Below are 27202 nucleotides of genomic sequence, written 5' to 3'. Positions count from 1 at the left end.
CTTTGCATTTTCAGCATATGGATGTCTGTATCTCTCTCTAGACTTGGAAAGTTTCAGGCAGTGGCCCAGGAAAGATAAGAAGTAAGCTGTGTCTGGCAGACTCACGTGGACCCTGTACAGTTGGCTTGAAGGCATGAGGATAGGATGCCTCTTAAAACCCAAAATTGGGTCAAGCCAGTGGCACAGTGGTTAAGGTGGTTGAACCCCACATTGCCAACTATGTGGTTTGAGTCCCAGACCAAGCAGCTTGAAAAACACACTGGACGTGCATGCCCAAAATCCCAAGAGGAAAATGGAGGAGAAGGGATCGCAGCATGACCACCCTCCTAGGAGGTGATTTCTCTCTCTCTTTCTCTCTTTCTTTCTCTCTCTCTCTCTCACAAGTACATGTACCTTATAGCAAAACAAATAAAAACAAACAAACAAAATCAAACGGGTTGGGCCGGCCCATGGCCTGGTGGTTAAGGTGGCTGGATTCCCCACTACCAACGGTGTGTTCTGAGTCCCAAACTCAGTGACTGAGAAACTTGCTGGGCACATATGCCCAATATCTTGAAAGGAGGGAGAAGTAGAGGAGAAGGGATTGAGGCACGACCATTCCCCATGAGGAATTCTCTCTTTCTGTCTCTCTCTCTCCCCCTTCTCTCTCATGCACATGGTCTTTGGAAAAGTTTAAGAAAAAAAAAAAATATATGACCTTAGCAAGGCAGACCTTAAGGTGCTAGAGGCAAGTCAAGCCTGACAGGTTCAAAACTAGCCTGTATGGCTGACTTGTAATACATGGGAATGGACAGGGCCAATTAGGGTTAAGCAGGCTTGGGCTAATAGGGCAGCCAGACTGTGCACTCTTTAGGATCAAGAGGTGGTCTGGGGTGGTTCCTAACTTCTCCCCTCTGACGTGGAGGAGGGAATCCCTGGTGCCTTCCTGTCAGATGCCTCTTCCCTTCCTTACAGTTCGGGAAGGTCCCTAGAAGCTGATGGCCTCAGAGGGGCCAGGTAGCCACCCACTATGTTTTGAGTCTGAGAGGAGGGACAAAAGACAACCATTTTTAAAAGGAATTATTTATTTTATTAATTCTTCTTCTTATTTTAATTTGATCAGAAAGAGAGAGGAAAACTGAGAAAGCAAGCTATCAGATGTGGGACTTGAACCGCGGTCTGCCATGTGGGAGTTCATTGCCTTAACCTACCATACCACTAGCTGGTCCCTACGGCCATTATTTTTATTTCTGAATACCTACCTATTATCCGACTTTGCTGATGGGTAAGGAGACTTAGGGGGATTTGGAGATGATGTGCAGTTAGGAAGCTCTATGGCCCTCGGGCTCAGTTCAGCCCAGTGAGCCCTGCGTGGTAAATGCTGTGGGAAGAGCTGAAGGTGTGGTGGGAGCCCATAAGAGACATCAAAGACTTCCGAGCACGAGACTGAGAGTGTCTTCCAGAGAAGGACAGGCTCTTCTGAATCCCTTATTTTTCAGTGACTCCTATTTTTTAGGAAGTGGAGAAAGGGAGGGTCTTTTCCCTTTCTTAAGAATAAATGCATGCTTTGTGCTTGGTTTAGATAAACTGGCTCAAAGTTTGTAAGTTTCTGTAAAAATAAAACGTATAGATTAGCGTTTCCTAAAGTGAGGTCTCTGGACCTCAGCCTCGGCCTCGCCTGAAGCCTGTTAGCAATGTACCGTCTCAGGTCTCACCCAGACCTACTGGATCAGACACTCTAAACAGGGGCCACTGGTCTTCACAAGTGTCACATATCAATATCAGCAGGGAGGGACTCTTTAAGAAACTTTGGAGAAATGGCAACACAGCAGCATCCCAGTCAGCAGTCACCAGCAGCTCATAGGGGAAGGGACTCACCTCGGGCCCCCTGGGTGCTGGCTGGAGTGTAGCCTGAAGGTCGTCTCAGTTCCCATGATGCTCTGCTCTGCAGTGCTGTAGGACTATCCGCAAGACCCCGGAGAAGGAAGGACCTGTGACTTACTTCTCTGTGTCGCAGAGATACAGCAACGGTCCCAACCTCAGCATTTATACCTCTTTGAGAGTTCTGCTTGTGATGTTGGACCTCATCAGGATGGAAATGAGAAATGTGTCCATAAGGGATTTGAAACAGGAGGTGGCTGAGTTGGAACCCTTATGCCAAGCCCTCGGGAGCCAGACAGCAATGAAGAACGAGGAGGGAAAGGTTATAAAAATGTTTAGTCTTTGCTTTATTGAGTTACAACAAATGAGCAACAAGTTAGAAAAATCGGGTTTATTCAAACTCCCTAGCATTTTATCTGTGCAGTGTACTCAAACGGGGGCCGGGAGGGAGATGGCAAAACACAACTCGTATTGCAACATTTACACCAGATACGTCTCTCGGCTTTCCTTCTTTCAAAGTTAGGGACTGTCTGGGAAAAAAGTGCACTCAGGTGTCTAAAATTGGCCCAAAACAAACACACAAACAAATAAACAAACAAAAATCAAGTCACGGTGAGGCATCAAGCTTAAATTTGTCAACTACCACACCGAGAAAGGACAGTTAAGAAGAGAAATGAAAACCAAAACTGTTCATCTTTGTACCACCTAGATAGGAAGAGCTTTTTTTTTTTTTTGTCTTTTTTTTTTTTTTTTATTATCACAAAAGTAACAATAATGCTAACAAACGTGGGAGCCCTTTCTGCTGGTTTTTAAAAGCTTGTGTGATGATGCTGCTCGCCCTGCTGTTGAGCTCTCCCAGAGCTGGCTGGGCCACACAGGTCAGACCCGCCTCCTGGCAGTTTGGAAAGCCTTGCGTGAGTCTAAGACAGGGACTCTCCCAAAGGCAGCCAGGCGAAGGACTGGGAACGGATTTGATCAGGAAGGTCTGCCCTCTGTAAATTCTCCTCCAGTGGAGACAAAACTCAAATTTCAGCTCTGCCTGTTGAGAAATCTCCTAAATTTCAATCTACCTTTAAAAAGAAATTCTCCCCACCTAAAATCCAGTATATATAATGGCACTAACACCCCCTCCCCCAAATTAATCAAATAAAAAAAAAAGAGAAAGAGAAAAGCAATGTGATTAGCCCTCCCTTCCGGAAAACACCTTCCAATGATAGTGCTGGGAAAGGGAGTTGCCCTTGATTAAAAAGGTAACAAAATCCCCACATCGTACAAATTTTCCAGTATAGCAAGAGGTGTGGGCCAGAGCAGAGGGGCAGTCTATTTACAGGAACCCACTGAAGACGCAGTAGTAGGACTTTGGCACTATGAACAATTCCTGCCGGTCCTCGGGGCAGTGCGCGGGAGCGGCTGGGGTGCTACACCACCCAGGCACGCAGGAGCGTGGGCAGTCCACTTGGGGGTCACGGGCGAGGGCGGCCCATGGCCAGGAGGGAAAAATTCTCTTCTTTCTTCAAAGACAGAGCGTCCCCTTCATCAGCACAGCAGTTCTGACAGGCGTCCCTGAAAGGATGACATAAACCCAGAGAGACAAGATGTCAACAAGGACCACCATTGCCAGGGGCAGAGGGCAGCTCGTGCTTCCTCCTGAGTCTTCCGGGGCAGGAGGATCCCTTGCAAAGCCTTCCCCAGACATGGAAGAGTGACAAACACCTTTAAGTATGAGACTTGTTTCAAGAAAGGATGTGCTTCCTGAGCGCAGACCGACATTATGGGATGTGCCACCAAGCTCCGGCTGGCTTTCTGGGAAGTGAAGTGGTGGCCTGTGACTCATCACGGCAAGTTCATTGGATTATTTCCTGAAGAGGCACTCAGTCACAGTGGCTCTTCAGAGGCCCCGGCATTCAGACCTGGATTCAGATGCTGAGTTTTCCACTTAATGACTCAGGGACTGTACCCATATGACTTAATCTCTCTAGGGCTTAGTTTTTGTTTTTGTAAAATGAGGGTGACAATGATTACCAAAACGGTTATTGTTACTATTATTATTTTTCTTTGGAGAGATGTTCGCGATAGGGCGTATGTGCTTGCTGGAAAGACAGAGCGAGACAGAAGGTGAGAAATCACCCCCCAGGGGCGATGGCCACGCTGCAATCCCCTCTCCTCCATTCTCCTCCTGCAATCTAGGACATGTGCGCACATGTGCCAGGCGTGAATTTTAAGCTGCCGGGTCCAGGACTTGAACGGCAATCAACTTCATAGGAGTCCAACAATGTAACCATTACACCATCTGCTGGGCCCAACAAAAAAACTATTTAAAAAAAAAAGATGTGGACGGGATTTCATGACAGGCTAGATGCTTATCAAATCTGTGGTTTCTCGAAGCCACTGGCTCTTTCCAGCCTCCCTCCTGGCAAGGCTGTGTTACTGCTCAGCTACTTCTGTGCCTGAGAAGGAGGCCCTGAGAAGTAGCTTTTGGACTGGAGACCCAGAGCAAGAAGAGGAGACTTCTCAGCCAGCGGCATCAATAGACCATCCACACTGTCATTCGTTCCTGTGTCTGGGTGTTAAAGGTCCCCCCTTCCCCAGACGCTCTGAGGAGTAAGGCTGAATATCGGAGTGAAGAAACCAACTTGGGAAAGAAACATGATTCCAGGAGTGCAACCACTGGAAAGGGATCCAGCCAGAGCCACCACCTTGTAAGAGCTACAGGGATCCTTCCAGGCGATATTGCCAACATCACTCGAGTTCACCAGGGAAAACTGGAAGCTTGGGGGGGGGGGAAGGGATCCCTGCGGGCCACTGCTGAGAGGCCCAGTCGGGAACCAGGCTGACCACAGGGGTGATGACAGTGACAGCAGCTAATGCTTCTCATGCTCAGCGGGAGCCCAGCCCAATACTAAGTGGCAATAGGGATTATCCCACTTATTATTTTTAGTTTTTGCTATAGGGTGTGTGCACTCTTGCCAGAGAGAGGGAAAGTGAGAAATCACCCCCTGGGGGGGATAACCATGCTGCAATCCCTTCTCCTTCAATTTTCTTGGGATTTTGGGCATGCTGCACACACATCTGGCATGATTTTCAAGCCTCTGGGTCCAGAACTTGAACTGCACAGTAAGCCATGTGGATTTAGTGCCTTAACCTCCACACCACTGGCTGGCCCCCATCCTACTTATTTATTTATTTTTGGAGAGATTTTTGCTATAGTGAGTATGTACTTGTCAGAGAGAGAGACAGAGAGACAGAAAGCAAGACCCCCCCCCACTCACCCCTGAGGGGTTGGCCATCCTATAATCCATTCTCCTCTTGGGATTTTGGGCATGCACACATACACGCCTGGTGTGAGTTTTATCGCTAGGTCTGGGACTTGAACCTTGATCGACTATGTGGGAATCGAGCAATGTAACCATTACGCCATCTGTTGGCTCCCACCCTACTTATTTGAACAGGTAAATGATGTTATGGACACCTTACAGCAAAGAAATCAAGGCTTGGAGAGAGTAAATATTCTTAACGTGGGGCAGCTACTAGAGGTGGGGCCCGATTCTCCACTGGCCAATCCAACCCCAGAGCTGCCCCCACCGACACCTGATGTGGGTCCAAGGCACACCCCGCTTCTTCATGCACGGAGCCACCTGGCAACAGGGGCGAGCACTTCTGATCACAGGTAGGGGCTGGGCATGCAGTGAGGACCACGGGCCTTACTGTAGACCCCAGGCAGAGCCCAAGGATTCCCCTGCATGAGGACAGCCAGCCTCCTCCTGTGCTCCCCAAGGAGCCAGGCTCCCCCAGGAGTGGGGGGCTTTCACTGCTCTGGGAAGGGAAGGTGTCACTGGTTGATGCCCACCTGAGTAATTTTCCAGACCCAGGAGACAAGACCCTAAGGAGGGTGGATGGCTGTTCTTCCTCCTCCCCACAAGGTCGGTACAGGGCTACAGGGCAGAGTGGAAAGAGCTGTGGAGTTGGGGACAGCTGGCATGCATGACCCGCCCCTTCCCGTCTGCCGACGCTGCGTACTCAGTCTCTCTGAGCCAATCTCTATTATACCGAACCCACAGGCTGCTGGGAGGGCTATGAGTGGGCTGTGCAAAGCACACAGGTCCTGGCACTGCCCGGGGTTTGAGAAATGTTGCTTCATTATTCCGAGGAAGGCTGGGTATAAATTAGGCCTTAGGCGTAAGGGAGCTCACCTGTGTGTGTGAATATGCCCACTTTTCCTTTCTCCATCTCTGATAAGAGAAACTGAAGCCTCCTTTCCTAGTGTTTGGCAAAACTTTCACTTTTTAGAGCAACCTCAATTTTTTTTTTTTTGAGAGTTTTTTTCTCTATAGGGCATGTGCGCTCGCCAGACAGAGAGAGACATAGAGACAGAAAGTGAGAAATCACCCCCCCAGGGGGATGGTCACACCGCAATCCCTTCTCCTCCATTCTCCTCTCGGGATCTTGGGCACGCACGCACACGCGCCTGGCGTGAGTTTAAGCCACCGGGTCCGGGATGCGAACTGCGGTCAACTACGTGGGAGTCCAGCAACATAGCCATTACGCTAACTGCTGGTTCCTGAGCAACCTCAATATTAACGTGGTTCTCTTTCTGATAATGTGTTTTTGTGATTCACTATGTACTTTCTTATGGACACAAGCATGCATAATCTTCCAACCAAACACATACACACATACAAACACACACACAATTGCATGACCTGAAAAAGGAAAACAATCTTTTTTTTTTTTTTTTTTTTGCTTTTGCAGAAACCCCAACTGTGCGTATGGATAGCTCTGGGCCTGGAAGCACCTTCAGAGCCACCTGAACTTCAATTCCCTGTGCCCTTTCCCCGGGCATGGAGCAGAGCAGCAGCCACTAAGTTGGGGCTAGGATGGTGCTGGAAACAGGTGGCAAGGGCTTGGCCCCTTTCCAGGAGCGTCTGCTCATGGCTCGAGCCCAGGAGCAAGTCAGGTGGGGACTGGAGTAAGGCGGACAACAGAGGCAAGTTGATTTCTTCTCCAATGAAAGGGTCCCACAGGTCACTGTTAGGGCAGCAGCTGGGATGATGACCCAGGCAGGAGTCCACCATGGCCCCACCATGTTCACATCTAGGAAGCTGTCCAGAGCAACGTGCGTTGACTCCCCAAGTTCTCCTGGCCACCAACAATAGACGGTCTCGTCTGAGTGTGTCTCAGAACCATGCTCCTGGGCAGAGGCCCTGGCACACCTGGTGGAGGCTGTCCTGCCTCAGTGCAGTCATGACTCGTCCCTCTGCTTACAGTCCTTCCCTGCCCTCGCTCTGCCCTCACACAAAGCCCCGGTCCCCCCTGAGCCTGGGCCTTGCGGGATGCTGAGCAATCCCGAGCCTGGGCCCTGTAGGACCCTGCTCTAGCTTTGCTTTGGGCCACCCTCCCTGGTCCACCATCACAAGCTTGCTGCTCACAGGCCAAGTTTTTTCTACTCTGGATGTTGTCAAAGGTGCAGTTTCTCCCTGGGGACACAGCCGAGGGCATGTGAGTGGCGTACCACTTCCTTAGGAAGGCTGTTGCTCCCGGATACCGTCCTTGGTAAATGCCTTCTGGCATGGTTGCTGGCATGCTGACTGCAAATTGCCAAGTTAACTCTAATCTGAGGCCCAGGAGGACCCAGATGGTGCCCACAGTGTTTACCACTGACCCCTGCCACCCTCCTGCAGCATCTGGCCCCATAGGACACGCAACAGCTTTCTTTAATGAATCCCAAATGGGAGGCGGGCATGGTGCTGTCAGAGGGGGGCCGTTCTGCAAGGTGGATGACAAAGTCCACGTTGCTGTGTGTTGTTTTCCTGGGGTATCTCAGAGCCGCAGACTGCACGACGCTTGCAGATTCCCCTGGACTTCCACTGCAGTCCTCCCTCTTGGCCAGACAGTCACTCTGCAGAGAACCAAGGCCATTAGGCCTTTCCTTCTGGCTCTCTGTGGGATATTTCTACCAATGGGACCTCCAGCCCTCTCCCAGCATGCTCCAACACGGAGGACGCACTGCCTCCTGCAGCAATCCCTTTCTTTTTTTTCCTTGAGAGAGAGCTTTTTTCTATAAGGCATATGTGCTCACCAGAGAGACAGAGAGAGAGAATGATAAAGTGAGAAATCAGCCCCCAGGGGCGATGGCCACACCACAATCCCTTCTCCTCATTCTTCTCCCAGGATTTTGGGGCACGCATGTTTACACGCCCAGGATGAGTTTTAAGCCACCAGGTCTGCGGCTTGAACCGTGATCAGCTATGTGGGAATCCCTGCACCTTCCTCACTATGCCACCTGCTGGCCCCACAGCCATCCATTTTTATCATGGGTTCAACCTGGAATGTTAAAAAGTGTTATGTAAAGCTGGGCCCAGAGGCATGTGTCCGCAGTTCCCGCTACGGGGAGGCTGAGACGGAGGATTGCGAGTTTAAAGCCAGCCTGGCAACATAGCTCGGCCCTGTCTCTAGAAAACAAAACAACAACAAAATAGCCATATCTAATTCTTTAGCAAAATTTCTTCCTTGTTATTTTACTCATCGGAGAAACGCGAAAAACTAGAATTCTTTCCTCACGCGACAGCTTTCTGTTTCCATTTAATTTTCCCTGCGGGGCTTCCCCGAAGGCCCTGAGGACTTGGGAGAGAATAACACTGTCCTCCACGGGGACGAAAACCAAACACGGAGACGGTGGTTTCTTCTCTCTCCGTTATGTTTCTGTTCTTTCTTTTCAGGCTGGGGGAGCATAGTGAGGTTTATTACTCATTTACAAGTGCCCATTACCTGCTAAACATTTCCCCTTACAGCGCCTGGCAAGGAAAGTGCAGTCCCAGCCCCTCCACCCCTACCCCTCTGAGATGCGATTAACGCCAAAGGCAGGAGCTCCAGGTTGAGACCCACAGAGTCACAGAAAGGCCGGAAGTCGGCCGTATGTTCTTCACCTGCAGAGGAGGGAGCAAGTTCAGATTCAGCGTCCACTCAGCAGGTGCTGATGCTGACGCCACAGCCGTGGGCTGGGGGCTTTCATTTACACTCCCATTTAACCCTCATCCCTCTATTAGTAAGTGTAACGGACTGAACTGGATTCTCCTAAATTCATATGTTTAAGCCTCGATACCTAAAGTAAATATATTTGAAGATAGGGCCTTTAAGGAGGTAGTTGAGAGTGGAGTAATTAATTCTGAACCTGAGGAGGAGACCCCAGGAGTGAGAAGACACAGAGGAAAGACCACGTGAAGACATAGTGAAAAGGTAGCTCTCTGCAGGCCAAGAAAAGAGGCCTCGCCGGGAATCAGCCCTACTGTGAATTTCCAGCCTCCAGAACTGTACACACTAGTTTCTGGTGCAGAATCACCTGGTCTGTGGCATTCTGCTATGTAGCCTTGCTGACTAATACAGTAAGTATGAACTTTATACAATTGTTTTTTGAAGATGCCTAAGGGTGTGTGTACATAAGAGAGAGAGAGAGGCAGTGAGAAGCAAAGTGAGAAATCACCCACCAGAGGGGATGGCCACGCTTCAATCCCTTCTCCTCCCCCGGTCTTGGGCAGGCACACATACATGCCTGTTGTGATTTTTAATCCACCAGGTCTGAGATGCAAACCACGGTCAGCCATGTGAGAGTCCAGCGATGTTACTGCTATGCCATCTGCTGGTCCCCTAAGCTTACATAGTTTCAATAAGAAAAGAGAATGAAGCAAAATGGGTGGGCATACTGGTGCTCTAGAATGTTCCACCATCCATATTCCATTTGCCATGAGGGGAGGGGGGGTCTAAGTGCCAGACCTCTGCAAATCGACTTTGCTTCGCTCCTTTCTTTCCGAGGGCTCCAGACTACCCATGGGGATGTGCACAGAGAACCACGCAGGGTCTCCTTCATTGGCGAGGCAGGGGCATTTCAAAGGAAAACGTGATTCTATGGGAGTCCTCCTTCACTCTGCACATCTTGCCTGAGTTGTACTCATAATGGCCACCCTTCCCTGATGAGCCGAGTTCCACTCTGCACATCTTGCCTGAGTCGTACTCACAATGGCCACCCTTCCCTGATGAGCCGAGTTCCCTCTGCCCTAGGGCCTTTGAGGATGCTGCCTTTTCATCCTGGACTGCTCTCCTGCCCTGTCTGCCCGGCCAACTCCTACCTGTGGGTCTAACCCTTTGGATTTCAATGAATCCATTACTTCTGCAGAGAAGCCTTCCCTAAACCCCTAGCCAGGTCCAATCCTGCCCATACTCTAACGGTACCACGTAACCTTCCTCCAAAGCCCTGTCAGTGTGGCAACTTCCCTTTATTATCTGTTGAAAGCATCACTTCCCTTTGGCCCTTGGGCTCCCTGAGGGCAGGGCATGCTGGGCACCACTGCCCCCACAACTAGCACCCTGCAGGCACCCCACAGAGGCTTCCCGGAGGAACAGACCAAGCCACTTATTAGGAATAACTCTGGGCCAGTTACTTTGCCTCTTTGGGGCCCACATTCTTCCTGGGAAAATGAGAGGGCTGGATTTCATGGCTGTTAAGTTGCTGCAGGCTGCTCAAAGCACAGTGAATCCCTCGGGTGAGAAACTCCAGAACTGAGTGAAGGGAAGCGGGATCAGTTAAGTCCCCATTAGGCACAGGGAAGCAAGGCTAATGAGAAGTCCCTGAGAAGCATCACCCAGGAAGTGTCTGTGAGGGATCCCGGACAGACCTTTCCCTCAGGCTGTGCACATGTGGAAGGCAAACTAGGCCCACCTCCTCCTCTGGGTGCTCTCATCCACGGGGGCCAAGAGTGATGGGAAAAAATGAGGAGAAGGCCAGGGGCCAAAATACTGGATCCCGGTAACGGAAAACCAATGATCTTTGCTAATTGTTAGCGTGGTTCAGTAAGCCGTTATTGAGCATCTGCTCTGAATCTGCACTGGGCTTTCAGAGAGCAGTGCGACGCGGTTCCTGCCTTCAACGGTCTGGTGGGGAGAGAGCATTTTCTTAGTTTTCTCCTTCCTCCTTTCTTCCATTCAAATATCTGTACTTGGACCGCTAATGGGAACAGAGTGTGGGACATATATATTTTGAATCTTAAATTGCGGTCAAGAAGCCACACTTAGCCTTACATACTTTAAGCAAGCAGAACCATAGCAAATCTGTTTTTTGACATGCCACAAACTTTACGTCTCCTGCGAAGCCATCCCTAATCATCAGGAGTCAGAAATTGTCAGAAATCTGGACGGGGTGAAGGTAGCAGCTGGAATTTTGGAGTTGAGCTTAGACTCTCGGAGTGAACTCTGGCAAGGGACTTCAGGCTCCTGAGCCTCAACGTTCTTCATTTAACGTAATGGGGAGAAGGTATACATATGTGAGGGGTGACAGGTCTTAAACCAGACCCTGCACGGGAGGAGCCTCTTCTCTGCCCGCTGAGTTTCCTGGTCTTTAGTGCACACTCTCAGGGAACAATCCAGCCGGGCGTGCCGCTGTTCTCAGGTACCCATGTCGCCTTTGCTAGACTGAGATCTAGATACGGCTGCGTCTTGGCCATCCTGACCAATCTACACAGACCAGTAGTGTGCCCAGCACCCAGAGGGCACTCTAAAGTTCTCTTGGATGAATAAGGTGTGTATCGGTTCCCTCCTCCAAAGAGAAAAGATCCAGGATAGAAGACAGGGCAAGCTGCTCTTTATTTCAACAAGGGAGAGACTAGGTATTATGGGCTAGAATGGCGGTGTCTTCCAAAGCAGGAAAATGACAAGGGAGAGGAAGACAGTGAGGTGGCCTGGTGGAGGTGGACGGCTGGTGCTCTTGGTGAGTTCAGTGCACTGCTGTCCCTCCTCCCCACCAGCAGCCCCCTCCCCACCCTGGGTGACAGCCTCACCCTTGACCTGTGAGCATTTCCTTCTGGAAAGAAGACTCAATGGCATTCTGGGATAGGTCACTCATTACTTTGCCCTGTTAATAGCTGACAGAACTGGTTAAAACAAGGTTTTCAGAGGATTTTCATGTATTGCCTTATTTGATTACAGAATAAGTGAATTAATTAATGAGCAACATGGCCAACTGAGTTCACAAATACAGAGGGATAGAAATTTCCAGGGCTCTTTTTGGGGACCTTATAAATCATTCCAGAGGTTCTAGCCTTTATTTCATGGTTTTAAAAGATGGCTGGGGAAGCCCCTTCCTCTGGAGAAGCCCTTCTGGGCAAATCATCTGTCTGCTTCCTTGTTCCAAGCAGCCCTTGGAATAGACGGGCAAAAGTGGACCTTTCCCTCCCTCCTTGTGCCCCCAACCACGATCTCCCTTTTCTGAACCCTCCACCAAGCACGCAGTGCTCCAGCCTCGATTGCACTGACCTCTTGTCAAGCACACACCAAGGGCTTCAGTGGCATGTCCCATTATGTGGATGACATGGCCATTAGTAACCATGGTAACCTTCCCTTCCAGCTTTTGTGGCTCCACAGGCCTAATTTACACACCAGTCTCTTCCAGGTTTGAAGGGGTTATGGGACCTAACCAGAGTGGCACCTGCCTTTAGGCACAACAAGGCAAATAGCAAGCACTTTAAAAGCTTTTCTGGCTAAAAGAAACAACCTCAACTACCTGATTTAGTAAATTTATACTTACTTTTTTTTTTTCTTCTTTTGGAGAGTTTTTTTTTGCTATAGGGCATGTGCACTCGCCAGACAGAGAGAGAGACAGAGAGATAGAAAGCGAGAAATCACCCCCCAGGGGGGATGGCCACGCTGCAATTCTTTCTCCTCCATTCTCCTCTCGAGATCTTGGGCACGCACGCACAGGCACCCGGCGTGAGTTTAAGCCACCGGGTCCAGGACTCGAACTGCAGTCGACTACGTGGGAGTTCAGTGACATAGCCATTACGCTAACTGCTGGTCCCTAAATTTATACTTACTTTTCAAAATAAAATCCAAAAGGAAAAAAAAAAAAAGACAAGACATTCTTTCCATGTTTGTTTTTTACCACATAGACGCGAAACCTATAGACTGCATGTTATTCTAACAAGTTTTAGAATGGACAGGCCTGAGGCTGACTCCATAGCCAAGCAGTTAAGGGAGCCAGATCCCAGCCCTGGAGGCTTGAAGGACCCCAGGCAGTGAGGCTATCACCCCTAGCACCGCCTTGCAAAATAACGTGACATTACCAGCCCCTATTTTCTTTCCTTTTCGTTTATTTATTTATCTTGAGAGAGATTTTTGCTACAGGGTAGGTGCGCTTGCCAGAGAGACAGAGAGATAGGAAGCAAGAAATCACCCTGCAGGGGCGATGGCCGCGCTTCAATCCCTTCTCCATTCTCTTCTTGGGATCTTAGGCATGCACGCACACTCGCCTGGCATGAGCTTCAAGCCGATGGGTCTGGGACTCAACAGCCGTCAACTACGTGGGAGTCCAGCGACATAACCATTACACCCTCTGCTGGCCCCCTTTTTAAAGAAACGTTTAAAAGGAACCCATCTACCACAAAAAACGATACGTATCTGAGATGATGCATGTGCGAGTTGGTTGCATGGAGCTATAGATACCTATTCCAAACGTCAGGCTGTCCCTGTTAAATTTGTCATGTCAATGCTATGTTCAATATATATTGATCATCATTAACAAAATGAATGAAAGAAAAAGAAAGCATCACCTGTGTTAACATCTCTGCACCCTCCCACCTCGTCGGGCAATAACAGAAGGGAAGACCAGCCCTCTCCCCAGTGGCCTGGGGTGAACAAGCACAGCTAGTTAGTTACCTGTCTACACCGGGCCAGCCTCAGCAGGGACACTGTCGGAGTCGGAGTCGGCCAGCTCATTTGCACCTTCTGCTGCCGTCTGACTCCAGCTATCCGACCTGTCTGAGATGGCGTCCTCCTCTCCGACGGTCACCTCCACGTAATCCACAACGCCTGACTCCTCGTTCTCGTCGCTGCCCTGGCCATCCCGGCTGCTGCCCTCTGACCTGTCCGAGGTGGCCTCTGAGGGCTTTGCTAGCAAATAATCTTTTGCTTGCTCACTGCCCACTTTTGATCTGGGTACCAACTTCTCCAAGTCCTCTTCGCAGAGCTTTTTGGGGTCCTTGTAATATTGCTGAACCACCTCACTTCCGTTCTTTGGGCTCCCGGCGACGGGTTTTGAGGCTTTCCTTGCCACGGTGTCATAGCCGTGGTCATCCGCTATGTGCTGCTGCTGATACTGCTCCATCCACTTTAAGGTTCCAGTTTTGAGCAGGCATCTGTTCTCCTTGAACCAACGCACAATCTCAGTTCGGACCAGGCCGGTCTTGGTTGCTAACTGGTCGTACTCCTGAGGAGTAGGCCACTGGGTTCTTGCAAAGGTGCGCCTCAGGAAATGAAGCTGTTCTTGACTTTTCGTAATTGCTGGTGAAGGACTGGGCAAAGAACTGGCTAACTGGGCACCGGAGATCTGGTCAAGTCGAGGCAGAGCACCGTTGGGGGTTGCCGCATCTTGGCCTTTTTTGCCAGACCCCATGGAATCCAAGACAGCTTGTTCCATGGAGTCCCGAAGCTTCCGCCGCTCTGAGAACCACGAGTCGATCTCTCTCCTGCTCAGCTTGGTCTCCACCCTTAGCCGATCTAGTTCTGCTTGGGTTGGAAAAGAGCTCTTCAAAAAGCTGTCTTCCAGGACTTTCACCTGGCCCTGGTTTTTCTCTTTGAACTTTTGGGGCACAAAGTCTGGGTATGCTTGGTATGAGCGACCGAGTCGGGAGGCTGCGATGGCCAGCTGGTCTTTGGCAAGGGACTCGCTGGTGATGTGGACGATGCCCCTCTGACACCGGTACCGGTGGTCACTGAACCACTTCTTGATCTCACCCCTGGCGAGCCCAGTCACGTCGATGAGTCGGTAGACCTCATTGTCATCTGGGAACTGGCTCTGCAGGAAGCTGGCCTTGAGATGGGCTATCTGCTCCTTCGTCTTCTTGCGATCGTTGGCCGCGGTGAGTGGGGGGTTGGCCACCTTGGGTGGAGGTTCTGGCACCTGAGCGATGTGTGGACGCTTGGGCTCAGGGGCAGCTTGGGGAGTTGTCAAAGGTCTCTTCTGGCTGTGGTTGGTCACTCCAGCCACAGTGAGTGTGATGGGGGAGCAGGAGACGGTTGTTGACGCGCTCGTCACCTGAGTCAGCACCAGGCTGGTCTGGCCAAGAATCTGGCATGGTAGAGCTGACTGCAGGATAGGCTGCGACATCTTTGTGGGGGTCAACTGGGCGGGCAGCACTGTGATCGTCGGGGGCACTGACTGGATGGTGCCGTTGAACATCTTCTTCCGGGCCTCCTCTACCTCTTCGGGGGACCAGCTGATGCCATGCTTTAAACGCTGGGTAGCAAACCAGATTCTGATGTGCTCCTCAGGGTGTTTGGAGGCAGCTGTCAGCCAGGACAACTCAGCCTGGGTCGGGTAAGGGAACTTGTTGAAGGAGTTGATCATGGTGGCATTTGTATCCAGGGCAGAGTTGTATTTGGTAGTATTTAGTGGGACAGGGACCTTGGGGACAAGGTTGATATTTGGTGGCAGCTGTACAGAAGGCATGACGTGTCCTAATGTGTCTTGGAGGAGCTCCACGCTCCCGAGTCGCGAGAGGATCTCAGCTGTGTCTGTCACCAGGCGAGCAGTCCCTTCCACGTGGTTCTCAGGGGTGGCCTCCTCGGGCTTCTTGGGCCCCTTCTTGGCATCCGCTTTAGGTTTCCCAGGCTTCATGATGGGGGTTTTACTCACTGGGATCCCGGGATCACCGTCACCACTTCCAGAGCCACTGTTGGTGATGGATACAACATGGTTGGTGGCTTCGATGGACTGCTCTAAGACGGTTTGATTATTGCGCTTGATCAACTTCAGCTTGAAGTTAGTTTCCCCAGGATGGAACTTGGAGTTGTGGTCAGACAAGGAGTCATACTTTTTGGTTGTGAAGTTGCACTCGGCACACACGTAGAGGGGGTTGAGAATCACATTGGGGTGCTGCATGCAGTGAGGCTATCACCCCTAGCACCGCCTTGCAAAATAACGTGACATTACCAGCCCCTATTTTCTTTCCTTTTCGTTTATTTATTTATCTTGAGAGAGATTTTTGCTACAGGGTAGGTGCGCTTGCCAGAGAGACAGAGAGATAGGAAGCAAGAAATCACCCTGCAGGGGCGATGGCCGCGCTTCAATCCCTTCTCCATTCTCTTCTTGGGATCTTAGGCATGCACGCACACTCGCCTGGCATGAGCTTCAAGCCGATGGGTCTGGGACTCAACAGCCGTCAACTACGTGGGAGTCCAGCGACATAACCATTACACCCTCTGCTGGCCCCCTTTTTAAAGAAACGTTTAAAAGGAACCCATCTACCACAAAAAACGATACGTATCTGAGATGATGCATGTGCGAGTTGGTTGCATGGAGCTATAGATACCTATTCCAAACGTCAGGCTGTCCCTGTTAAATTTGTCATGTCAATGCTATGTTCAATATATATTGATCATCATTAACAAAATGAATGAAAGAAAAAGAAAGCATCACCTGTGTTAACATCTCTGCACCCTCCCACCTCGTCGGGCAATAACAGAAGGGAAGACCAGCCCTCTCCCCAGTGGCCTGGGGTGAACAAGCACAGCTAGTTAGTTACCTGTCTACACCGGGCCAGCCTCAGCAGGGACACTGTCGGAGTCGGAGTCGGCCAGCTCATTTGCACCTTCTGCTGCCGTCTGACTCCAGCTATCCGACCTGTCTGAGATGGCGTCCTCCTCTCCGACGGTCACCTCCACGTAATCCACAACGCCTGACTCCTCGTTCTCGTCGCTGCCCTGGCCATCCCGGCTGCTGCCCTCTGACCTGTCCGAGGTGGCCTCTGAGGGCTTTGCTAGCAAATAATCTTTTGCTTGCTCACTGCCCACTTTTGATCTGGGTACCAACTTCTCCAAGTCCTCTTCGCAGAGCTTTTTGGGGTCCTTGTAATATTGCTGAACCACCTCACTTCCGTTCTTTGGGCTCCCGGCGACGGGTTTTGAGGCTTTCCTTGCCACGGTGTCATAGCCGTGGTCATCCGCTATGTGCTGCTGCTGATACTGCTCCATCCACTTTAAGGTTCCAGTTTTGAGCAGGCATCTGTTCTCCTTGAACCAACGCACAATCTCAGTTCGGACCAGGCCGGTCTTGGTTGCTAACTGGTCGTACTCCTGAGGAGTAGGCCACTGGGTTCTTGCAAAGGTGCGCCTCAGGAAATGAAGCTGTTCTTGACTTTTCGTAATTGCTGGTGAAGGACTGGGCAAAGAACTGGCTAACTGGGCACCGGAGATCTGGTCAAGTCGAGGCAGAGCACCGTTGGGGGTTGCCGCATCTTGGCCTTTTTTGCCAGACCCCATGGAATCCAAGACAGCTTGTTCCATGGAGTCCCGAAGCTTCCGCCGCTCTGAGAACCACGAGTCGATCTCTCTCCTGCTCAGCTTGGTCTCCACCCTTAGCCGATCTAGTTCTGCTTGGGTTGGAAAAGAGCTCTTCAAAAAGCTGTCTTCCAGGACTTTCACCTGGCCCTGGTTTTTCTCTTTGAACTTTTGGGGCACAAAGTCTGGGTATGCTTGGTATGAGCGACCGAGTCGGGAGGCTGCGATGGCCAGCTGGTCTTTGGCAAGGGACTCGCTGGTGATGTGGACGATGCCCCTCTGACACCGGTACCGGTGGTCACTGAACCACTTCTTGATCTCACCCCTGGCGAGCCCAGTCACGTCGATGAGTCGGTAGACCTCATTGTCATCTGGGAACTGGCTCTGCAGGAAGCTGGCCTTGAGATGGGCTATCTGCTCCTTCGTCTTCTTGCGATCGTTGGCCGCGGTGAGTGGGGGGTTGGCCACCTTGGGTGGAGGTTCTGGCACCTGAGCGATGTGTGGACGCTTGGGCTCAGGGGCAGCTTGGGGAGTTGTCAAAGGTCTCTTCTGGCTGTGGTTGGTCACTCCAGCCACAGTGAGTGTGATGGGGGAGCAGGAGACGGTTGTTGACGCGCTCGTCACCTGAGTCAGCACCAGGCTGGTCTGGCCAAGAATCTGGCATGGTAGAGCTGACTGCAGGATAGGCTGCGACATCTTTGTGGGGGTCAACTGGGCGGGCAGCACTGTGATCGTCGGGGGCACTGACTGGATGGTGCCGTTGAACATCTTCTTCCGGGCCTCCTCTACCTCTTCGGGGGACCAGCTGATGCCATGCTTTAAACGCTGGGTAGCAAACCAGATTCTGATGTGCTCCTCAGGGTGTTTGGAGGCAGCTGTCAGCCAGGACAACTCAGCCTGGGTCGGGTAAGGGAACTTGTTGAAGGAGTTGATCATGGTGGCATTTGTATCCAGGGCAGAGTTGTATTTGGTAGTATTTAGTGGGACAGGGACCTTGGGGACAAGGTTGATATTTGGTGGCAGCTGTACAGAAGGCATGACGTGTCCTAATGTGTCTTGGAGGAGCTCCACGCTCCCGAGTCGCGAGAGGATCTCAGCTGTGTCTGTCACCAGGCGAGCAGTCCCTTCCACGTGGTTCTCAGGGGTGGCCTCCTCGGGCTTCTTGGGCCCCTTCTTGGCATCCGCTTTAGGTTTCCCAGGCTTCATGATGGGGGTTTTACTCACTGGGATCCCGGGATCACCGTCACCACTTCCAGAGCCACTGTTGGTGATGGATACAACATGGTTGGTGGCTTCGATGGACTGCTCTAAGACGGTTTGATTATTGCGCTTGATCAACTTCAGCTTGAAGTTAGTTTCCCCAGGATGGAACTTGGAGTTGTGGTCAGACAAGGAGTCATACTTTTTGGTTGTGAAGTTGCACTCGGCACACACGTAGAGGGGGTTGAGAATCACATTGGGGTGCTGCATGTCAACGTGCTCTGTGAACTCGTGCAGGTTTTGTGTGGAGTAGGGGCAGTATTTGCATTCATAACCACCTTGGAGTTTTTTGGATGGGTTTTCCCCAGTAGATTTCACCTCTATCACTTCATTTTCTTTGGAAGAGTTTCCGGGTTCTGCTGCCCAGCTGTCCTTGGCCACGTCTGGCTGTGGTGTGCCGGTTCCTTTGTCTTTGGCCCTGTCTACCTCCTCGGGCACATCTTGTTCTACTACTTGTGATGTCCGAACCATGCATGGGGTTGTAGATTTCCGTTTGCTTGCCATGCCGTCTGTCTGTGCGTGATGGCTTATTTTTGGAAGGGTGTAAGGAGGGGGCAGTGAAATTCTTGGAACAAATAAGATAAAAGGCTTTTGGCTTTACTCCCCCTTGAATGGCTTTGGCTTCCCTTGAAGGCTGTAGTCTACCGTTTGAGTTTTCAGAATGATTTCAGCACAGAAAACGGGAACTGGACCAGTTCCTAAACATGCCAGGTAGCATCATACCTGTGGGACAAGAACAAAGACAGGTCAGTGTCTCTCCACAATGCAAGAAACTAGCATCACTTTCTGAGCTATTCCCGTGGTCCATTCCAACTGGCAACCTAGTCAACACCTAGATAAGCAGGCCAGAGAGTGGCATGGTGGTTAGGGCAGCTGGACCCCACCTGGCCGACTACATAGTTCAAGTCCCAGATCTGGAAGCTTGGAAAACATGCTATAGATGTGTGAGTGTGTGCCCAAAATGCCAAAAGGAGGGAGAGGTGGAGAAGAAGGGATTACAACATGACCATGCCCCATGGGGGATGCCTTCTCACTTTCCTTCTCGCTCTCTTTCTCAGCCAGCTGCATGTTCCCTAGAAAAATTAAAAACAAATAAACAAAAAACCCATATAAGCACAGATGACAGGAGAGGAAGTGCCTATTAACATGAAAGGTCACAGTCTTCCCTTCCTTTTTTTTTCTGGGAAAGGAATAGAAACAAGCCCAAAGCAAGCAAATAAGGATGTGGGTCACTATTTCACACTTGGAGACAAAGGGATACTGAAAGGAGCAGGTGCTGAGATCTTTGGTAGTGGTAGGTGGGACGGTGGAGGGATGCTGCAGATAGATTGCTGCTGGTGTCTTACTGCTGGGTTTGTGCACTGCTTTAATTTATGGCACATTGGAAGTCAGACACTTACCTGGGGCCAGCGAGTGGAATTTTTATGGGCATGAGAAAATGGATATAAACATGTTTCCTTCTTATCATGAAAGCAAAATCACTACAGAAAATGCCGAAGAGTATGAAAAAGAAAAAAAAAAGAAAGAAAAAGAAACACCCCCAAAATAAAGGGACTTCAAAAAGTCCATGGAAAAGTACAGGTTTCTTTTAGTGCATAAAATTTTGAATTCATGCATAGTTTTTCAATAATGCACATTTTCTATACATTTTTTTTCCATTGCCAGAGGGCACATGCACTCACCACACACAGACAATGAGAAAGGAAGAAAGTAACTCCAAATAGAGTGTGGTTGCACTGTAATCCCTTCTCCTCCATTTCTCCATCTTGTTGGGATCCATGCAAGTAGGCACACATGCCAAGTGTGTGTGTGTGTGTGTGTGTGTGTGTGTGTTTTAAGAGAGAGATTTTTGTTTAGGATGTGTGCATTCACCAGAGGGACAGATAGACAGAAAGTGAGAAATCACCCCCCGGGGGGGGGGGGATGGCCGGGCTGCTATACCTTCTCCTCCATTCTCTTCTCAGGATTTTGGGCATACATACACATGTGCCTGGCGTGAGTTTTAAGCTGCTGAGTCTGGGACTCAAACTGTGGTGGACTACATGGCAGTCCAGCCATGTAATCATGCCACCTGATGGTCCCCGGTGTTTTGTTTTTGGTTTTGCTTTTGTTTTAACTGCTGGGGCCAGGATTCAAACTGTTGTCAGTCATGTGGGATATGTTTCCCTTAACCGCTAGGTTATGGGACTGGCCCATCTTTGAACTTCCTGAAGACTCCTAATCTTGGAGTTTTACAGTTCCTTCATTTTATTTGAACATCTCCCCATTTCTGTAAATTTTGAGCAAAAGAATGATCCAAAGGATTCAAAAGATGGCTGTATGTTATTACCCTGCAGGGATATACCATACATAATGTATTCAGCCCTTTGACGACTGTTAGGCATTTATTTCCAATCTTTGGCTTTTACCAACAGAATTGCTGTAAACCCTCTTAAGTCTTCATTTCTCATAACTACCTTTGGGTGGATGCCTGGAAATGAATCTCTTGAATCATACGACCAGGTTTTTGCCTCACTTAGCTTTTCTCCAGGCCATGTCTGACAGGGCTCAGCTCATGACCAGCCTATATAAAATATTCCTATGGCCAGCCTGGGTAACATAGGGAGACTCTCAAAAACACAAAAAACAAGGCCAAAAAACCCTTACCAATTAGATAAAGGAGAACTGTATGAATATGCTTTTACAATTTTCTTGATGGTTAATACGATTTAATTGCTTTCAAAGGTTTATTTTCCATTTACATTTTTTCTGTTGTGAGTTGTCGGTTTATGCCATTTTTATATTGTGGTGTCCAGTGGTTTCATTATTAATTTGCAAGTGTTCTTACTTTATAAATAATATTGATACTTTACTATATTTGTCGAGAAAATTTCCCAGTCTATTTACTTTGTAGTTTCACATATGTTTTTTTATTTTTTTTCTGCTTAACATGTAGAGATTTTAATTTTTAGATAACAAATTTATCCAGCTTTTCTCTTGTGGCTTCTTCCATTGTGATTTGTATTCAGAGTGTTTCCCCATCTTGATAGCTAAGAAACATTAATGTTTTCTTAAGAGTGTCTTCACTTTATTTTTTATATTAAACTCAGCTGCTACTGAATTTATCTTGGGTTAAGCTATAAGGTAAAATTCTGACCATTTTTCTTGAGCGTTACCAAAGATCTCAGTATCATGTATCATATTATCTTTTCTTTTCTCACTGCTTTGTGAGAAAACAACTTTATTGTACGTCACGTTTTTATATATATATATATTTTTTTTTTGGAGAGGTTTTTGCTATAGGGCACGTGCGCTCGCCAGACAGACAGAGAGAGACACAGAGACAGAAAGCGAGAAATCATTAATGAGAGGGAGAAAGACCAGAGAAGACATGGACACAGGTACACAGTTCCTGCCGTGTGATACTCTGCACCATCTTGGGACTCTGCAGAGTCTCCACAAGCAGTAAGACCCTCACCCTTGGCCTTGGGCCCCCCACACTACAAGCTAAGTAAACCTTTATTCTTTATAAATTACCCAGTTATTGGGAATCAGCAGTTAGCGTAATGGCTGGACTCCCACGTAGTCGACCACAGTTCGCATCCCAGACCCAGTGGCTTAGAACTCACGCTGGGCACGTGTGCGTGCATGCCCAAGATCCCGAGAGGAGAATGGAGGAGAAGGGATTGCGGCATGGCCATCCCCCCTGGGGGGTGATTTCTCGCTTTCTGTCTCTCTGTCTCTGTCTGGCAAGCACATGTGCCCTATAGCGAAAACCTCTCAAAATAAATAAATAAATAAATAAATTACCCAGTTATGAAGCAGCAGGTAATACCACCTTTCTGCATGAAACTCTCTCTTACTTCCCATCCTGCGAGACCCGGTACCCATGGCCCGCACTTCCCTCACCCCCTTGCTCGTCACTCCAGCTGCTCAAACAAGAACTCCACTTTCATCATAGGGCCTCCATCAGGATGTTCATCCTCCAGAGCACCTCAGTTCTTGGGTCTCCAGTTCAGAGTAACCCTCCCCAGAGAGGCTTTTCTTGACACCACCACTATGTGAACAATGCCTCTCTCAGACACTGTTTCCTTTACTCTGCCGTGCTTTCTTCACAGCTCTTTTCTTTTCTTTCTTTTCTTTTCTTTTTTCTTTTCTTTTCTTTTCTTTTCTTTTCTTTTCTTTTCTTTTCTTTTCTTTTCTTTTCTTTTCTTTTCTTTTCTTTTCTTTTCTTTTCGTTTGCCAGAGGGCATGTATGGGAGAGACAGATGGGGTGTGGGGAAGGGAGAAAGCACTCCCAGGAGGAATGGTCACACTACAATCCTTTCTCCTCCAGCTCTACCTCTTTTTGGGATTTGGGCATTCATGTACACATGCCTGACATTTTTCTCAAACCACTGGATCTGGGACTCGAACCACGCTGTTGGCCATGTGGGATTCAGCTACCACCTTGACCATCTAGGAATTGGAGCTCATTCAGAGTGATGAGGTAAAATCTCCGAGAATGGTCAGTGGTGTGTGTGTGCGTGTGTGCATGCATGTGTGTGCATGTGTGTGTTAGGGGTTACATGAATGCAGGAACTCTGTCAGGACAAGGGGATCCTAAAGTTCTGTAGCGGGTACTATTGACATAGCAGAGAGTGGCAGGGTCAGCATGCACTGACCAAGAGCCTTGGGCATTTGAATTACAATTTTCAGAAAAGGAGCAAGAGGAGACTTTCTCCCTACAGAAAAGACATCAGACAAGAGTGGCTGCAGGGAGGAAAGACCTTTCTTACAGAAATGTCCCTATCCAGGATCCTTCAAGCCTGTTGACCAGAGAGCCTAAGAAATGAGGCAAACTGTAGTAAAACAGCCTTGCAACTTCTGTGTCGCAAAAACCGAGTATCTTCCAAAACTTATTTGGCTACCAGGAATCCAGACCAGAGCAGGCTAAGATGAAGGAAGAGAAGAAAGATATTGAACCATGGTCTGAATCCTGGCTCCAGTGGCTATACATAGAACCATGGTCTGAATCCTGGCTCCAGTGGCTTGGAAAACATACCAGGCTCAGGTGCAAGCCCTAAATCCCGACATGGTGGGGAATGAAGGAGTAGGGATGGCAGGGTGACTGCGGCCCATGGCGGGGTCTGTTTGCTCCTTTTCTTTCTCTCTGTCTCTCTCTGGCAAGTATACGCACCTTTTAGCAATTAAAAAATTATTGCACACACTGCATTCCATAGTGCGTGGTGAGTGTCCTAACAGAACAGCTTTGAGTTGCGGGTCTAGCCCTGGGCCGGCTTCCCAGTGGGTCTGACCTGGGCTATCGGGGAACACTACGCTTAAAGGGGCAGTGAGGTGTCGCTTGGGCTGCTCCACTCACTGGAGTCTGCCCAGTGGTGGGAGCCTCAAGCCAACTGAGTGCCCTAATGGAGTAAGAAACACCCCTGCCCTTGAGGGGTTGTCTGAGCAAGGCAGAACCAAGCACTTCTGAGTTAAAGATGCTGTTCCCAGGAGAGGCAAGGTCAGAAGTCTTCTTGACTTGGGTGAGGGGGCACAGCGCCCTTGGCGGGTTGTGACGTTGACTTAGTTTTTCCGGTACTCACTATGGCATTTGTTACACATCTCCAAGAAGCCCCAGCCATGGGTGAGAAATGACAAAACCCTGGGATAGATAATAAATGAAGGGAATGATCAACTTGTAGAGACGGAGAAGAAGCCATTTCCTGTAGGGTATTCATCTTCCCCACTTGGTGCATCATCCACAGTGTCACCCTCCCTGTCTGAGTGGAATGGGATCCCTGTTCACCGAGTGTGGGAATGGGCCAGGACCTGCAGAAAGCTGGGGCCACCAAGATGCAGAAACCATGGCTCTGTTCTCAAGGAGTTCACAGCAGGTGTCAGAGTCTGCCCCGGGGTGGGGGAGGGAGGCATAACCAAGTGCCCTCAGACAGCGGAGATGTCTTCTCTCATGATTCTCGAGGCTGGAAGTCCAAGATCAAGGCTCGGCAGGGTTGATTTCTCCTGAGGCCTCTCTCTCTGCATGGAGAGGAGGCTCCCTGAGTCCTCACTTGGTCTTCCTACTCGCCGTGTCCTGATCTCTTCAGATAAAAACACCATCAGTCAGACCGGGTCAGGGGCCACCCTAACAGCCTCAGTCAACCTGGGTTACCACTTTTTTTAGAGAGAGAGGTTTTTTTTTTTTTTTTTTGTTATAGGGTGCATGCACTCTCCGGAGAGACAGAGAGAGATGGAGAGCTAGCAAGAAATCACCCCTTGGGTGGGGTGATATGGCCATGCAGTAATCCCTTCTCCATTCTCCTCTTCGGATTTTGGACTCATACACCCACCCACCCAGCATGAGTTTCAAGCTGCTGGATCAGGACCCAAACTGCAGTCGGCTATGTGGGAGTCCAGTGACATAACCATCATGCTATCTGCTAGTCAGTCTCCTGAGTTACCTCTTTAAAGCCCCAATCTCCAGAGACAGTCGCATTCAGAGGTGTAGGGGTTAGGACTCCAGCATGGGCAGTCTGGAGGAACACGATTCAGCCTGTAAGCACTGGGGCGGGCACCACATCTGAACACTCATCCTCGGCCCTGACTGCTCTTGGGTAGAGCAGGCTTCTGCACTGGGAGCAGGCCTGAGGGGTGCATTCTCACAGCTCCCAGGTGAGGATGCTGCTGGCGAGGGTGGCCATGCCTGGAGAAACAAGGCTCTCAGGGGTTTCCAGGAAGCTCTCTCTCACTGTCAGCCCTGCCTCACCCTCGTTTCCAGAGACAGATTACTGGCATTTTCTGACCTGGCCTTCCAAGTGGCCCACAGGCCCCGGGGGAGGGGAGGTGAAAGAAAAGTGGGTCAAAGCACCAGATTGGCCCCTGGAAACTCTTCTCAAGGTGGCCTGACTGTCACAATGCAGGCCTCCCTGGGGAGGTGAGGAGTCAGATGGCAGAGGCCTCCGGTGGCTGGGGGGCTCTTGCCTTGGGCCCCATGGGTCTGCCTAGCAGGCGTCGGTACTTCAAGCCCAAGGAACACAAGTGCCACTCGGCTCTGCTCGGTTCAAGGAATCACACCTTCAGGCTTTGATGGGGACAGGCCGCCACTTCTCATTTCAGAGCTTTTCACTGGGGCTGTCAGAGGAAATAACAGGGTGTCTCAGAGCTTTCAAGAGAAGCATCTTGTCAAGACATCAAAGCCACAAGGGTGATTTGAGCTTCACGGGGTCTTCTGACAGAGCTGTTAGCAGATTCCCTCTCAGTTCATCAAGGGTAGATCATTTTCTTCAGGGGGGTGGCAGAGAAAGATTTTCCCATTGTGTTTTAAAATTGTAACATTACACCCCATTTCCTTTCCATTCCCCGCGAGGATTCTGATGAGTGGACCAGCTGTGGTGGTGGGGTGGGTGAGGGTGGGCCGGGGGGATGGATCCTGAAAAGCAGGGCCCTGGGCTTCTCTAAGCTCCAGCTACTGGCTCTCTTCTTACCTGTCTCTGTCTCTGCCTTCATGCTTCTCACCGGTTTAACAGGCATTGCTTTGGGAAGGTCACGGAGGACCCCAAGTTAATTCCTGACTTTTCTGATCCCTCCCCCATCTTAAACCTGAAGTTGAATTTGGGGGCTGAGTCTACGACATGGCTCCCAAACCATCACATATCACCTGGCAAGCTTTGTAAAAATACCAGTTCCCAAGCCCCAGTTCAGACTTAGCAAACCCAAACACCCAGGCATGGGGTCCTGGAATCTGTATTTCTAGTCAGCAGCCACTGAGGATCTACTGTGAGATTTGGTAGCCTCCTTGAGAAGACATCGCCTGGCCTTTTCTTTCCTTTTAAGAATTAATTGTAAGAATTAAATGAATTTTTAAGAATGAAATTTTATTTGTTATTATTATTTAAATCTGACCAAAGAGAGAGAGAGAGAGAGAGAGAGGGAAAATGAGAAAGCAAGCCACCAGATCTGGGACTCAAACCATGGTGGGCCACGTGGGAGTCCAGTGCCTTTACCACCACACCATTGCCTGGACTTTTCTAATTCAGGACCAGCTGGGCTGAAGCCCACTCTGTCCCCCGAAGGCGGGGGAGGTGTTCTTAGAGCTTTACTGCAGTTGAAACTGGACACCGCCCAAGCTCCCAGTGTCAGGAGAGTGGAATACTGTACTCCCAAGGGGAGATGACAGACGCCTGGGAGGGCGACCTAGAAATGGGGAAAGAACTGTAAATAACGATCTCAGCAAGAGGAGAACGCAGACCTCTGGGTGCTGTTTACTGCAACAGGGTCCACAGCAGGGGAGCCAGAGGCCTGGGCCAGCCGAGCTTAAAGAAGCTATTTCCTGTTATCTGTGTCTGTGTTTAACTTTCGTACTGCTTAGCTGTTCAAATGCCTTTTTATTTTTTTAATAAAAAGAAGGGATTTGCTGCTCTAGCTACTCGTAGGCAGGATAATGTCATAAGAAGATGTCGTTTACAAGCATAATCTTTATTATTCCCACACCAACTGCTGGCTGGGATCTTTATCTTACAGATGAGGAAACCAAGGCTCAGAGGGACCCAGGGACCGGGCCGAGGAAGGTGGAGCCCTGCCCAGACAGTAACACACAGCTGTTAATTGTTAACGATCCCATTTCCTGATACTGAGTCTATAAATTAGATTTCTCACAAGTTCCGAATGGCCTTCCCCTCTGGGAGTGTTCGAAGGAGTAAGATTTTAATTGAATTGTGATGTCTTTTTCAACCTGCTGGTTTGAAAATCTCTTTTATCAGACAGTAGACAGCACACCCGGCCCTTTCTAGCCCACAGAACTTCATGG

General features: G+C 49.7%; 2 protein-coding genes across 2 annotated transcripts in view; both read right to left on the bottom strand.

Moving 5' to 3' along the window:
* Positions 1-2183: 2183 nt before the first annotated feature.
* LOC102492617 (zinc fingers and homeoboxes protein 2) lies at positions 2184-15781 on the bottom strand. The gene is made up of 2 exons (XM_006157523.2): positions 13558-15781; positions 2184-3423 (listed from the first exon to the last, which is right to left on the bottom strand). The coding sequence occupies exon 1, from the start codon at positions 15779-15781 to the stop codon at positions 13562-13564; it is 2220 nt and encodes a 739-aa protein (XP_006157585.1). The 3' UTR covers positions 2184-3423; positions 13558-13561.
* The window catches only part of ZHX2 (zinc fingers and homeoboxes 2), a 99113-nt gene continuing 74094 nt past the window's right edge, over positions 2184-27202 (bottom strand). The window contains exons 3-4 of the mRNA XM_014591229.2: positions 16425-19161; positions 2184-3423 (exon numbers count right to left, since the gene is read on the bottom strand). Of these exons, the coding sequence (XP_014446715.1) occupies positions 16429-18942 (2514 nt within the window). The 5' untranslated portion in view covers positions 18943-19161 and the 3' untranslated portion in view covers positions 2184-3423; positions 16425-16428. The remainder of the gene's footprint in view (positions 3424-16424; positions 19162-27202) is intronic.

Source organism: Tupaia chinensis, unplaced genomic scaffold (genome assembly GCF_000334495.1).
Source record: "Tupaia chinensis unplaced genomic scaffold, TupChi_1.0 Scaffold000545_1, whole genome shotgun sequence".
Lineage (NCBI taxonomy): Eukaryota > Metazoa > Chordata > Mammalia > Scandentia > Tupaiidae > Tupaia > Tupaia belangeri.
This window is presented reverse-complemented; position numbering and strand designations above follow the sequence as displayed.